General features: G+C 39.8%; 1 protein-coding gene across 1 annotated transcript; it reads right to left on the bottom strand.

Annotated features, from left to right (window-relative positions):
* Positions 1 to 3,327: 3,327 nt before the first annotated feature.
* LOC124119431 (protein wech-like) lies at positions 3,328 to 8,971 on the bottom strand. Its single transcript, XM_048397859.1, has 3 exons — positions 8,857 to 8,971; positions 5,393 to 5,689; positions 3,328 to 5,152 (listed from the first exon to the last, which is right to left on the bottom strand). Exons 1-3 carry the CDS (start codon positions 8,954 to 8,956, stop codon positions 3,507 to 3,509), a joined length of 2,043 nt encoding a protein of 680 aa, XP_048253816.1. The 5' UTR covers positions 8,957 to 8,971; the 3' UTR covers positions 3,328 to 3,506.
* Positions 8,972 to 12,790: the final 3,819 nt, after the last annotated feature.

Here is a 12,790-nt window from a genome sequence, read left to right as displayed (position 1 = left end):
AGCTAGCATCTCTGAAGACAACAGTCTCCGTAGCACAGGTGGTAACGTGAAGGCCAACAAATCAGAGGTTGCAGGTTCGCATCCCGCCGAGATTTAAAATGTGCTGTGTTCATAAATGTATTGTTGCTGTGTGACTCATGGTATTTCTCTCATACAGGAAAGCTAAAATACTGATAAAGAGAACCCCTTTTAGAAAATACCTGCAGTAAAGGTATACGTATCAAGGTTTCAAGTGGGGGTACGGGTCTATCCCACACTTTAACTCACAACGCGTTTAGCTGTTGAACAGAATGCTAAACATGGCAAAAGTATGTGATAAGGAAAGTGATGGAATTGAACACACGTGTTTACAGTGTAGCTGTGGAATTCGTAGTAAACAAACACCCTTGACAGTAAAGGTAGTTCTTACATGGAGTGCAGGAGCTTAGCCAGTTGGTAACTGATGTTAGGAATTACAATTTGGGCCACATTTCTACTAAGATCTATCCAAAGGTCATTATGAGTGAAAGGCTTACTCTCTCAGTATGACCAACGAGAAATTGTAGAATTGGTTTATGAGCGACATGCGAATACACAAGTCAAAATAAATTGTCTGTCCACAAGGGGAATGTGTCTTTACGTGAACAGGGTGCATGACAAATTGTTGTTTTTCTGCCGTAGTGATTTTTTGCAATGGTATGGCGGTCGTCGATATATAATGTAAAGCTGTACCAGGACAACTGGATGTTAAGGATAACATACATTAATACACATATAGGATTGGATTTATAAAGACTGAACAGTGAAAATGCCAAATCTAAATTTTGTAAAGGGCTTTACTATTACAACTGCGTAACGAAATATAATCGTGAATTAAAAACGTGAATCTAGTTTCATTGAACACACTGTTACAGAAACAAATATGGCACAGCACATCCCTTACAATTATACCAAATTTATTTAGACTGAGAGCAATTTGCTTCAGGGACATATACATGGACTGGTTGCCCGCGATAGTAACAAAAGTACATATTAAACAAAATAGGAATTATTCTCAGGTATTAAAAGTAATAAACTTGTAGTTAAGTACCTATATGTTCGGTATATTTCAAAGGTATCTTAAAATGCTGGAAACTGTTTCAGCATTAGTATGTGGAGAAAATAGAAACATTATGTCATTTCAGGTGTTGATTGTTTTTTTGGCTTCTTGTGTATAATCACCCTTCAAGTATTGTGTCAACTTAATGATAAAGGATTACACTATGACCAATTTAACAATGCGTAATTCTGAATTTGACGCCTTCAAACAATGAACTAACGTTTCTGTAATAACGTTAACGTAATATTCTCCCCCCCCCCCCCCCCCTCCTTCATGTCCGTGTCCCCGACAGCCTCCGACCTCACATCCCTGTCAGATCTTACTACTCTTTGTCATCTCATTACCACATGTTTTGTTTCAATGAGCTACCTGAATGTATATTCATAACTGAGAATCGATCACGTCATGACAGTCCCAGCTGTCTTTGACAGTAAGATATTCTGCAGCACATTGCAAAAAGTACAATGCATACCACAACTTGATCTTACACCTGCTTCTTTAGTGCATGTTAAATGTGTGTTTATATTGCTAGGTACAGAGTTAGGTAGTAGTGCACACCCTCGTTCTGCCATCGTCCTTCTTTCTGTCAATGAGAGAACACAACTGATGCATACATAGCCGGGCGTGTAGAGGGGAGGTGCCTGGACCGTGCATCAGAAGGAGACTTACATGGAGGAACTTATGTGTACACTGTATACAGGCGGTTATCTCCTGCTGTATGTACAGACATGGGTAAAGAAATACACTTTATGTTGAAGAAAACTTCAACTAGAACAACACCAGACTCCAACACCGATCTGACGTCACTCGATGCAGACTGATGTAAGGAATGGTATGCTTGAGTTTGGTGTCAGCGCATCAGTGAATCTGAGGCTTAGATGTCTTTAGCCACCTGTCACAACTACTGGTGTTTTATTATTCATTTAATACACAGCTCCAGTTATCTCCCTTAGACCGCTCAGTTTCTGCACATGTGTGCATACTTTCAAATAAACGTAATGACATTTTCAATCGTTCAAGTGCGGATAAATAAAAGCTAATTGTCAGTTATATAAACAAGTCGGATAGCTTTCAAAACAAAGATTCTACAGTTTCATTATTTTTGTTTAGTTTAAGTCCCTTCAGCCTCAAACTGCGACATTTCCAGCACCGTTAAATGACCCTTATCCTGCATGATCCTTTGTATTCATAGCTTGTTAGTGAACAGCAACGTCATAAAGAGGACACAGGTCGCCATGGTTTCTGTTTTCAAATATACCAGCAGAGGCCAGAAACATACGAAAATGTTTTTCATTCTGCGGCAAGTAATCTATTACTTTGTCAGCGCCTCCTGTTGTTCATCAACACCATCTTCCAACACACATATTTACAACTGGGTCTCCTCCACTATCAATGTGTTCACAAAACTCAATTCCAAAACATCATTACATGTACTATATCAATGCAATGTCAGATGTTGTAGTTGTATTTTGTCATTTAAAACTGCAATACCTTGAGTCTTTGCAATCAGCAATATTCCATCCGTATGACACCGGTGTATAAATAATCGAATCTTGACCAGAAAGTTATCAATAGCATCGACCCACACAATAGTGGGAAACGATGACATGCAACGACTCACCGAGCCTGACAACCCGATCCATTTAGTTGCATCTTACAAGACGTATTGGTTGATGGGTGCCTGCATACTCAACTGGAATCCCAGTGGGTTTGTTGGCACTGTAAATCATATATCAAAATCCCAATATCCCCTATACATTTATTGAAACTAGTCACTGTAACTGGAATACACAGACCTGTACCATATATTTAACAAATCATTACAAATGTCATTGGCATATACAACATTTTGTTTCAGGACAGACATGTGAAAAAGGGATACTTTATTAAGAGACTATCATGTCCAACAACCACATACCAAAACTTAGTTGATTTGTCCATATGATTCTCTAATATAATTCATGTTCTTTTACTGTAAACACATAAACAATTATGAATACACAATGCCATTTAGAAAGTGGTCAAATGTAACTGATGTTATATTTGGGATAACACTTTCTTAGTAAAGTACAGATTCTAGTACTTTTTTGGGTTGAGTCCCGTCCGGGATTCGAACCCACACCTGCCAGGGTGAGGAACCTAATCGCCAGCACACATTTTTGTGGAAGCCTCGGTGGCTGAGTGGGTTAGATCACTGAATTTGTGTGCTGGCGATTAGGTTCCTCACCCTGGCAGGTGTAGGTTCGAATCCCGCACGGGACTCAACCCAAAAAAGTGTCTGTACTTTACTAAGAAAGTGTTATCCCAAATATAACATTAGTTACATATAAACAATTGTTGTGGCGCAATACTCAAATTTCAAATTCAACCCTGTACAAATACATGTAGTTAATTTAAAGCAATATTTTTCGGTCCAGTCAGCCTATAATTAGTGCAGTGAAAACGCGTTAACCACACGTGACGAGCACACATACATACAACCACGCCCATCTAGACAAACACCCCAGGGATCCTGAATACCGTCCTGTGATGTCAGTATGTTTCTCACAAACTCCCCCGACTCAGTCAGATGGATGATTCTATCTCGAGAGTTGTCTGTCACCAGGATGTCACCTGTGCTGGTACTTGTGATACCACATGGAAACGTCAGTGTTGTGTCTCCTGGAGGGCTGTAGGTGAACACCACATCTCCCCCGGGGGTCAGACAAACAACACACTTGGATTCACAGTCAGTCACAAGGATGTCTCCTTTCCTCGTAGTACAGAGGAAGTTGGGGCACTGTAATATGTTGTTGGCATTGTGGAGTGGGCTGATTGACCTCAGCACGTGTCCCGACATATCCAGGATATCAACACAGGGAGGAGACTGGGAACCTGCTGCTAGTGTTGATGACGTCAGAGACGTTAAACCGATGTACTGTTTCCTGGTTGTGATGGTTGACAGCAACACCAGGTCAGGGTTGACTTCAACTGTTACAATCTGGAAGCTATTTGGCACAGTGACAGCTACCAGGTTGTGTTTCACTTTTGTCACACCGTAAGGTCCGCTGCTCAGACTGAGCTTACTGTGGCATGCCTTGTTATTCCTGGTGTAGAAGGACTTCACATTTGTGTTGTTATAGTCTGTGACTACAACTGTATCTGTACCATTCACAACAAGTACTGTGACATCAGTGGCATCTACTGCTTTTCCGTCTCCTGCTACTCTGACGTTAATTGTGTCTTGTAACACAGGAGTCGCCTTTAGGTTCAGTGCACCTTCACACAAGACGTATATCTCACCCAGCTGTAGATCGTCCAGTGCTCTACTCAGCTGGTCCGTGTCCTGTCTGAACATGATGCTGGCTATTCTCCCCTTCTCTCTCAGGTCTGCATTCCTGACAGCATCCACATCACCGGCCTCGCATCCCTGATACATCTCATACACATCCATATCACACTCAGACTGTAGAGTCTGGTCTATCAGCTCCGCCTGTTGTTGGTACATCTGTACTGACAACTCTCCTGACTTTATGTCTGCTTTTAATTGCCTTATGTAATTGTCTGAGATTTCTTTCAGTTCATCAAGAAGTTTTCTTTCCTTGCGTTTGATCATATCAATTGCTTTCTTAGTGGTAGACTTGATGTCTGATTCCATTTGCAAATAACGCGTTGATTCTTCTTTGGATCTTGTTTTCTGTTTGTCAACGAGAGCTTCTATCTCATCATATTTCTTCATCAAGTTGTTTTTATTCCTGGTCAGTTCTGATTTCATTGAAGGTATTTCCTTTTCAATGTCAACAACGCATTTACAATTTCTGTGATAAATAATACAACATGTTTGACAAACTGCTTTCTTGCAGTCTTTGCACATCAGTTTAATGTCTTCATCTTTGTGGTCCTTACACATAACTCGTCGCCTTCTTCTGACCTTGACCTCTCCAGACATGTCAACTACGTCATGGTGACGTGAGGATGGGTTTCTATTGTGCATCCGCAAGCATCGTTCACAGAGGGCGTCGTCACAAACAGAACACCAAGAGGTAGCAGGAGTTGTCTCCCCTTCCTCCTTACAATAACGGCAGTAGGTCGTGTCTGAAACAATAAGAAACCCATTATTATACCATTTCATTTAACAATAGTAAAATACGGTTTCATGTATGTGTTTTTCAAGGAGCAAATAGTACACATATTTAGTGTGGACGAGCGTACGTAGTACTAGGATTAAAGTCGTTTAAGACAACTGGTCATATGTTGTCCTGTCCAAGACTTCCTGACACATCCACGGAACATTACACATTTAGAATATGTTCAAATGACCGTATTCACGCTCACCTTTAGATCCAGGGCCGAATGAGTCCAGGAGTCCCTGGATGACAAACATAGGCTTGATGTCATCCGCCCACTCCTCCACTGGCTTCTCAGGGAAAGACACTTTCGTCATCTTGCTGCAGAATGGACACAGGAGAGACTTGGCACTGATGGCTTCTGGTCTGGTTTTGGTGAAGCTGACGACACATTTCCGACAGAAGGTGTGATTACACACAAGTGTGCATGGCTTGTCAAACACCTCTGTACATATTGTACATGTCAGGAAGTGTTCTGTTAACTTCTGAGAGGTCGCCATCCCAGCTACAAAAATAAATCAATCATTTAATTTCTCATGAAAAAAACAAATAAATGCATGTACATGCCAGTATATTTTGAAACGAAACTGCGTTTATGTTTATAAACATGTTAAACAAACATATACAGCATAATGGTTCCCGATTGAATGTAGTAAAGACAAACAGACATCACACGATATGAATATGAACAAAGACTTAACATGTGTGATATGATATAAATAATAATACAAAGTCAAGGCTAGACGCATACAGTGTAGTCTAATGTACATTGTAGTGTATTTATTACTTTTCTAAGATGTGGAAGTTAAGACTAACCTTGTGTTTTATTAGAGATGCATTTAACAGAAAACTGTTATAAACGACGCCATCAATTCTAAATCCTCGAAAAGGCTGGGCTGATCCAATTAATTGCCTGCACTCTCACGTTACAAATGTGTAGATCAGGGTTAAATAAGTCAAATGATAATATCCGTATTAGTGTGCTATTGTTCAAAATCCCTAACAGCAATAAGTAAGATTTAGATGTGGTATTTATAATGATTATCAATTGGTTCATTTTAATTACGTGGCGGGGCAGTGGGGTAGCATTCTGGTTAAAGCGTTCGCTCTTCACGCCAAGGATCCGGGTTCGATTCTCTACATATGTACGATGTGTGAAGCCCATTTCTGGTGTCCCACGCTCTGATATTGATGGAATATTGCTCAAGCGCCGTAAAACCATGCTCACTCACTAATCACGTAACACTTTACATTCCACAAGTGCATTGTGGGCCGAGCTTACGTATTTGGTCATGGCCGATGTCCTGTATCGCTGGTGGAAATGTTGAAACATACGTGTCCACCACTTATGACAGTGGACTGGAGTGTTACTACTGATGGAGTCCCATGGCTGTGAGGAGTCAGGCAATACATACTTTTTTATGCACATTGTGTGAATTAGGTGCTACCGGTAGGGCAGGACATGCTTATATTTTACGCGAACAACTGGTGTCATCACTGATTTTCAGTGGTCCATCCATATAATTTTCACTCCTATTTTGCCTGTTTCATGGGATAATCAAGACTGGTCATTCTCTTGCATTGACGTTTTTTATTTACCGAGTTGGTTGCACGATGTGATAGCGTACCAATCAATAGCAACTGACGTTAATCGACAGTTTGGCATAAGTACCACTACCATGCAAAGTCGGCCTGGAAACAAACCACATAATCAAGTGACAAACGTCATGACGTCGTCACAGCATGACGTAAATAAAAAGTGTTAAAGTAATGTCGTCGCCTTTGATCTTTTAGTAAAGCATCTCAGAAATTTACTTTCAAAATGTTCTTTTTGCAATCAGCTTCACAAAGACTGCATTTAATGTTCCCAAACTTGTTTGAAAGAAGCAATAACGGCATTTTGTTGCTTCCAAAGGAAACATGCATGCTGCATGTTTTTATTCATTCGGTCAGTATTTCAAATTTGACTTTCAGTCAGGTGAACTAAACACACTTAAATACACCTTCAATAAATGTTATTTCATGTTTATAACATGTCAAATATATATATTCAGCAGTTATACCAGGTGAACAATTGACTAGCCTTTGCATGTGTTTGTGACGAGTGCCACGGGTGGAGCAGGTTATGCTCATCGTCCTTTCGCAAACATTTGGTATACATCGTCACTACTTGAGAGTGATTCACGTGTTCGTGATATAATTCTACTCGTACAATGGAGATTTCTTATGAATATAGAAAGGATTTTGTCGCTTTTATAACGACAAGAGGATATAGATGCAGTTGATGAAAGAAAGTATGAGGAGTTCTCTGAATATATTCCCAGACAATGGGCAGGACGAAGGCCTGCACAACCAGCGTGTTCATGTGATGCACTTACATACACCATCAATAAGTTAATAAATGTTACTTCATATTTATACCATGTAAAATATCGATATTCAGCAGTGTAAAAGAATATAGAAACGGCCTTATAAGTGGTGCAGGGAAACTTCTAGTATACTCCATACATGAAACTGGCGAGCTGCGAAATCATAGCCTTTGTACTGCTCACGTTTTCCTATCTGACTTCAACAGGACGCCAATACATAGCTACCACTCCTGCCTTCATAACGTTCTACTTAAGCCCGATGCTGACCTTCCACGAGCCTTCACAAGCCATACCCATCGAAATATTTGGTGAACTTAAAGATGAACTAGTGACTAGTAGATATCCGATAGTAAAACGGAACAACACGCAGATAAACTGCATGAATAAAAGTCTTAAAACAAACGACCAAGCAATGATATAGCTGTGCGGTGTTGCTGCCCATGAAACCAATAATTGAGTTAGAATCCTGGTTCGCCTTGATAATGTTTCTAGTTTTTGCCATCACCATACCCGTGATGGTCGGTTTAAAAAAACGTCTAAGACTTGCATCAAATCGGCTGACACGCTGTAAGTTAACTGAAAGACTGTTCAAAGCCAACTCACTCACTCACTCACTCAACTCTTGGTAATCAGGTATTTCACATGTCATCAACAGTTTTAATACAACATAGTCAGAATTTACAACAAAACTCTAGATTGTGTTTGCTATACTATCCTGATATAAATACAACTGCCTGGTGGTCTACTGTGTATTCAGCACAGAGCGTGACAGACATATCGACGGGGTATTTGTTGATATCTATAAACAGCTCGTATTATATACTCGAACTGTGTGCACACTTATCGACAACGTGACATAGCTCAGGCGTGACATCATCTCATTACCATAACGAAAGTAGAACATGTTAAACCCCATATTGGTCCCCATACATCGTGTCAATAATTTAATGTACAGCGTTCACCAATGTGAAATGTGCCTCATGATATGACGTAGGTATGCTAGAGGCAACTACAGTTACCATTCTTACTGTGCATAGAAATAACTATGATTTCTACTACTGATCACTTGACAAACATGTATAGCTATGTGGTTACACTATCTCTCCACCATTACGAAAGAAGAACTTGTCTTTACCTCTTGCCATATCGTATCGATGGATTGTGAAGCAGTCAGTCAGAATGTAATGTGTCTTGGGGTATAATGATGGACATGGCCAAACAACTAAAATAATTCAGCAATGGACAGCAATGTAGCACTGTGATACTCGTTGATGACAGCCCTAGTGACAGACTACACACTTACCTGAGGCAGTCAGCTTTGAATTCAAAACCGGTGTTGAGGGAAATTGTGCACAAGGGCGGTCACAGCCCAGCTGAGCCAACGGTAAGTGTTCGCTGTACATGTATTTGGATATGACTCGCCCATTTGATAATCTTTTACAAAGTAGTTCGTGTGTGTATGTACGTGTGCGTGCGCGTGCGTGTACGTGTGCGTGTGTGTACGCGTGTAAGTGTATGTATACGTGTGTGTGCGTGTGTACGTGTTTGTGAGTGTGTGGAGGGTAATTTTTTGTAAGTGTGAGTGTATGTCCGTGTGTATGTGTATGTATGCGTGTGTATGTGTATGTGTATGTGTGAGCTTATGCGCGTGTGAGCGTGTGTGTGTATTGGTCAATGGGGAGGGGAAGGAGGTATTTTATTTCATAGAATGTCATTAAAGCCTGGTTGGGGACACGTGTTGCCGAGTTGCCTTAGGACATCAGTAATACATGATCAGACCCTAAACAAGTTTCAATTAATAAAGTTGAAGCAACATTCAGTAAATTAACATCTTCATATCATAAAATACATGTGCTACATTTTACAATACCGTTACGCCACTTATACAGACTATACTGTAAAAAAATGTATTTATAATGTAAACACATACAGGACATGTTTAGATCCAATCATGTTAGGAATGTATTTACATCCAAACCGGAACAAACATTTGCTGTGTTCTATCTAAACAATATTAGGGTCCAAACACATGAAATGAGCTTAAACCACTTAAACACAACAACCGCATAATCTAAACATGTTTAGAATTGTTTAAAAATATATATACTATATATTGAAATTACATGCGCAAATCAGATTGCATAACTCATATACCACCAGGACTTACAACCAACGGGGAACAATATTAACAAAACAAATGTTCAAATAAACCAAGCTGGATGAATGGTGACGAGGAAAGCTAGCATCTCTGAAGACAACAGTCTCCGTAGCACAGGTGGTAACGTGAAGGCCAACAAATCAGAGGTTGCAGGTTCGCATCCCGCCGAGATTTAAAATGTGCTGTGTTCATAAATGTATTGTTGCTGTGTGACTCATGGTATTTCTCTCATACAGGAAAGCTAAAATACTGATAAAGAGAACCCCTTTTAGAAAATACCTGCAGTAAAGGTATACGTATCAAGGTTTCAAGTGGGGGTACGGGTCTATCCCACACTTTAACTCACAACGCGTTTAGCTGTTGAACAGAATGCTAAACATGGCAAAAGTATGTGATAAGGAAAGTGATGGAATTGAACACACGTGTTTACAGTGTAGCTGTGGAATTCGTAGTAAACAAACACCCTTGACAGTAAAGGTAGTTCTTAACATGGAGTGCAGGAGCTTAGCCAGTTGAGAACTGATGTTAGGAATTACAATTTGGGCCACATTTCTACTAAGATCTATCCAAAGGTCATTATGAGTGAAAGGCTTACTCTCTCAGTATGACCAACGAGAAATTGTAGAATTGGTTTATGAGCGACATGCGAATACACAAGTCAAAATAAATTGTCTGTCCACAAGGGGAATGTGTCTTTACGTGAACAGGGTGCATGACAAATTGTTGTTTTTCTGCCGTAGTGATTTTTTGCAATGGTATGGCGGTCGTCGATATATAATGTAAAGCTGTACCAGGACAACTGGATGTTAAGGATAACATACATTAATACACATATAGGATTGGATTTATAAAGACTGAACAGTGAAAATGCCAAATCTAAATTTTGTAAAGGGCTTTACTATTACAACTGCGTAACGAAATATAATCGTGAGTTAAAAACGTGAATCTAGTTTCATTGAACACACTGTTACAGAAACAAATATGGCACAGCACATCCCTTACAATTATACCAAATTTATTTAGACTGAGAGCAATTTGCTTCAGGGACATATACATGGACTGGTTGCCCGCGATAGTAACAAAAGTACATATTAAACAAAATAGGAATTATTCTCAGGTATTAAAAGTAATAAACTTGTAGTTAAGTACCTATATGTTCGGTATATTTCAAAGGTATCTTAAAATGCTGGAAACTGTTTCAGCATTAGTATGTGGAGAAAATAGAAACATTATGTCATTTCAGGTGTTGATTGTTTTTTTGGCTTCTTGTGTATAATCACCCTTCAAGTATTGTGTCAACTTAATGATAAAGGATTACACTATGACCAATTTAACAATGCGTAATTCTGAATTTGACGCCTTCAAACAATGAACTAACGTTTCTGTAATAACGTTAACGTAATATTCTCCCCCCCCCCCCCCCCCCCCCCCCTCCTTCATGTCCGTGTCCCCGACAGCCTCCGACCTCACATCCCTGTCAGATCTTACTACTCTTTGTCATCTCATTACCACATGTTTTGTTTCAATGAGCTACCTGAATGTATATTCATAACTGAGAATCGATCACGTCATGACAGTCCCAGCTGTCTTTGACAGTAAGATATTCTGCAGCACATTGCAAAAAGTACAATGCATACCACAACTTGATCTTACACCTGCTTCTTTAGTGCATGTTAAATGTGTGTTTATATTGCTAGGTACAGAGTTAGGTAAAAGTGCTCACCCTCGTTCTGCCATCGTCCTTCTTTCTGTCAATGAGAGAACACAACTGATGCATACATAGCCGGGCGTGTAGAGGGGAGGTGCCTGGACCGTGCATCAGAAGGAGACTTACATGGAGGAACTTATGTGTACACTGTATACAGGCGGTTATCTCCTGCTGTATGTACAGACATGGGTAAAGAAATACACTTTATGTTGAAGAAAACTTCAACTAGAACAACACCAGACTCCAACACCGATCTGACGTCACTCGATGCAGACTGATGTAAGGAATGGTATGCTTGAGTTTGGTGTCAGCGCATCAGTGAATCTGAGGCTTAGATGTCTTTAGCCACCTGTCACAACTACTGGTGTTTTATTATTCATTTAATACACAGCTCCAGTTATCTCCCTTAGACCGCTCAGTTTCTGCACATGTGTGCATACTTTCAAATAAACGTAATGACATTTTCAATCGTTCAAGTGCGGATAAATAAAAGCTAATTGTCAGTTATATAAACAAGTCGGATAGCTTTCAAAACAAAGATTCTACAGTTTCATTATTTTTGTTTAGTTTAAGTCCCTTCAGCCTCAAACTGCGACATTTCCAGCACCGTTAAATGACCCTTATCCTGCATGATCCTTTGTATTCATAGCTTGTTAGTGAACAGCAACGTCATAAAGAGGACACAGGTCGCCATGGTTTCTGTTTTCAAATATACCAGCAGAGGCCAGAAACATACGAAAATGTTTTTCATTCTGCGGCAAGTAATCTATTACTTTGTCAGCGCCTCCTGTTGTTCATCAACACCATCTTCCAACACACATATTTACAACTGGGTCTTCCGCCACTATCAATGTGTTCACAAAACTCAATTCCAAAACATCATTACATGTACTATATCAATGCAATGTCAGATGTTGTAGTTGTATTTTGTCATTTAAAACTGCAATACCTTGAGTCTTTGCAATCAGCAATATTCCATCCGTATGACACCGGTGTATAAATAATCGAATCTTGACCAGAAAGTTATCAATAGCATCGACCCACACAATAGTGGGAAACGATGACATGCAACGACTCACCGAGCCTGACAACCCGATCCATTTAGTTGCATCTTACAAGACGTATTGGTTGATGGGTGCCTGCATACTCAACTGGAATCCCAGTGGGTTTGTTGGCACTGTAAATCATATATCAAAATCCCAATATCCCCTATACATTTATTGAAACTAGTCACTGTAACTGGAATACACAGACCTGTACCATATATTTAACAAATCATTACAAATGTCATTGGCATATACAACATTTTGTTTCAGGACAGACATGTGAAAAAGGGATACTTTATTAAGAGACTATCATGTCCAACAACCA

This window comes from Haliotis rufescens, unplaced genomic scaffold, assembly GCF_023055435.1.
Source record: "Haliotis rufescens isolate VD_foot unplaced genomic scaffold, xgHalRufe1.0.p SCAF_17, whole genome shotgun sequence".
NCBI classification, from domain to species: Eukaryota; Metazoa; Mollusca; class Gastropoda; order Lepetellida; family Haliotidae; genus Haliotis; species Haliotis rufescens.
Note: the sequence above shows the minus strand (reverse complement) of the source record. Positions and strands in the feature narration are given on the sequence as shown.

Bases quoted from the DNA above. Each gene is read 5' to 3' on its own strand.
- LOC124119431 (XM_048397859.1), bottom strand. From the start codon at position 8,956: ATGTACAGCGAACACTTACCGTTGGCTCAGCTGGGCTGTGACCGCCCT. The intron at 5,690-8,856 runs GTAAGTGTGTAG...TTATTTTTGTAG, and splicing joins TTCAAAGCTGACTGCCTCAG to CTGGGATGGCGACCTCTCAG. The intron at 5,153-5,392 runs GTGAGCGTGAAT...TTATTGTTTCAG, and splicing joins ATTCGGCCCTGGATCTAAAG to ACACGACCTACTGCCGTTAT.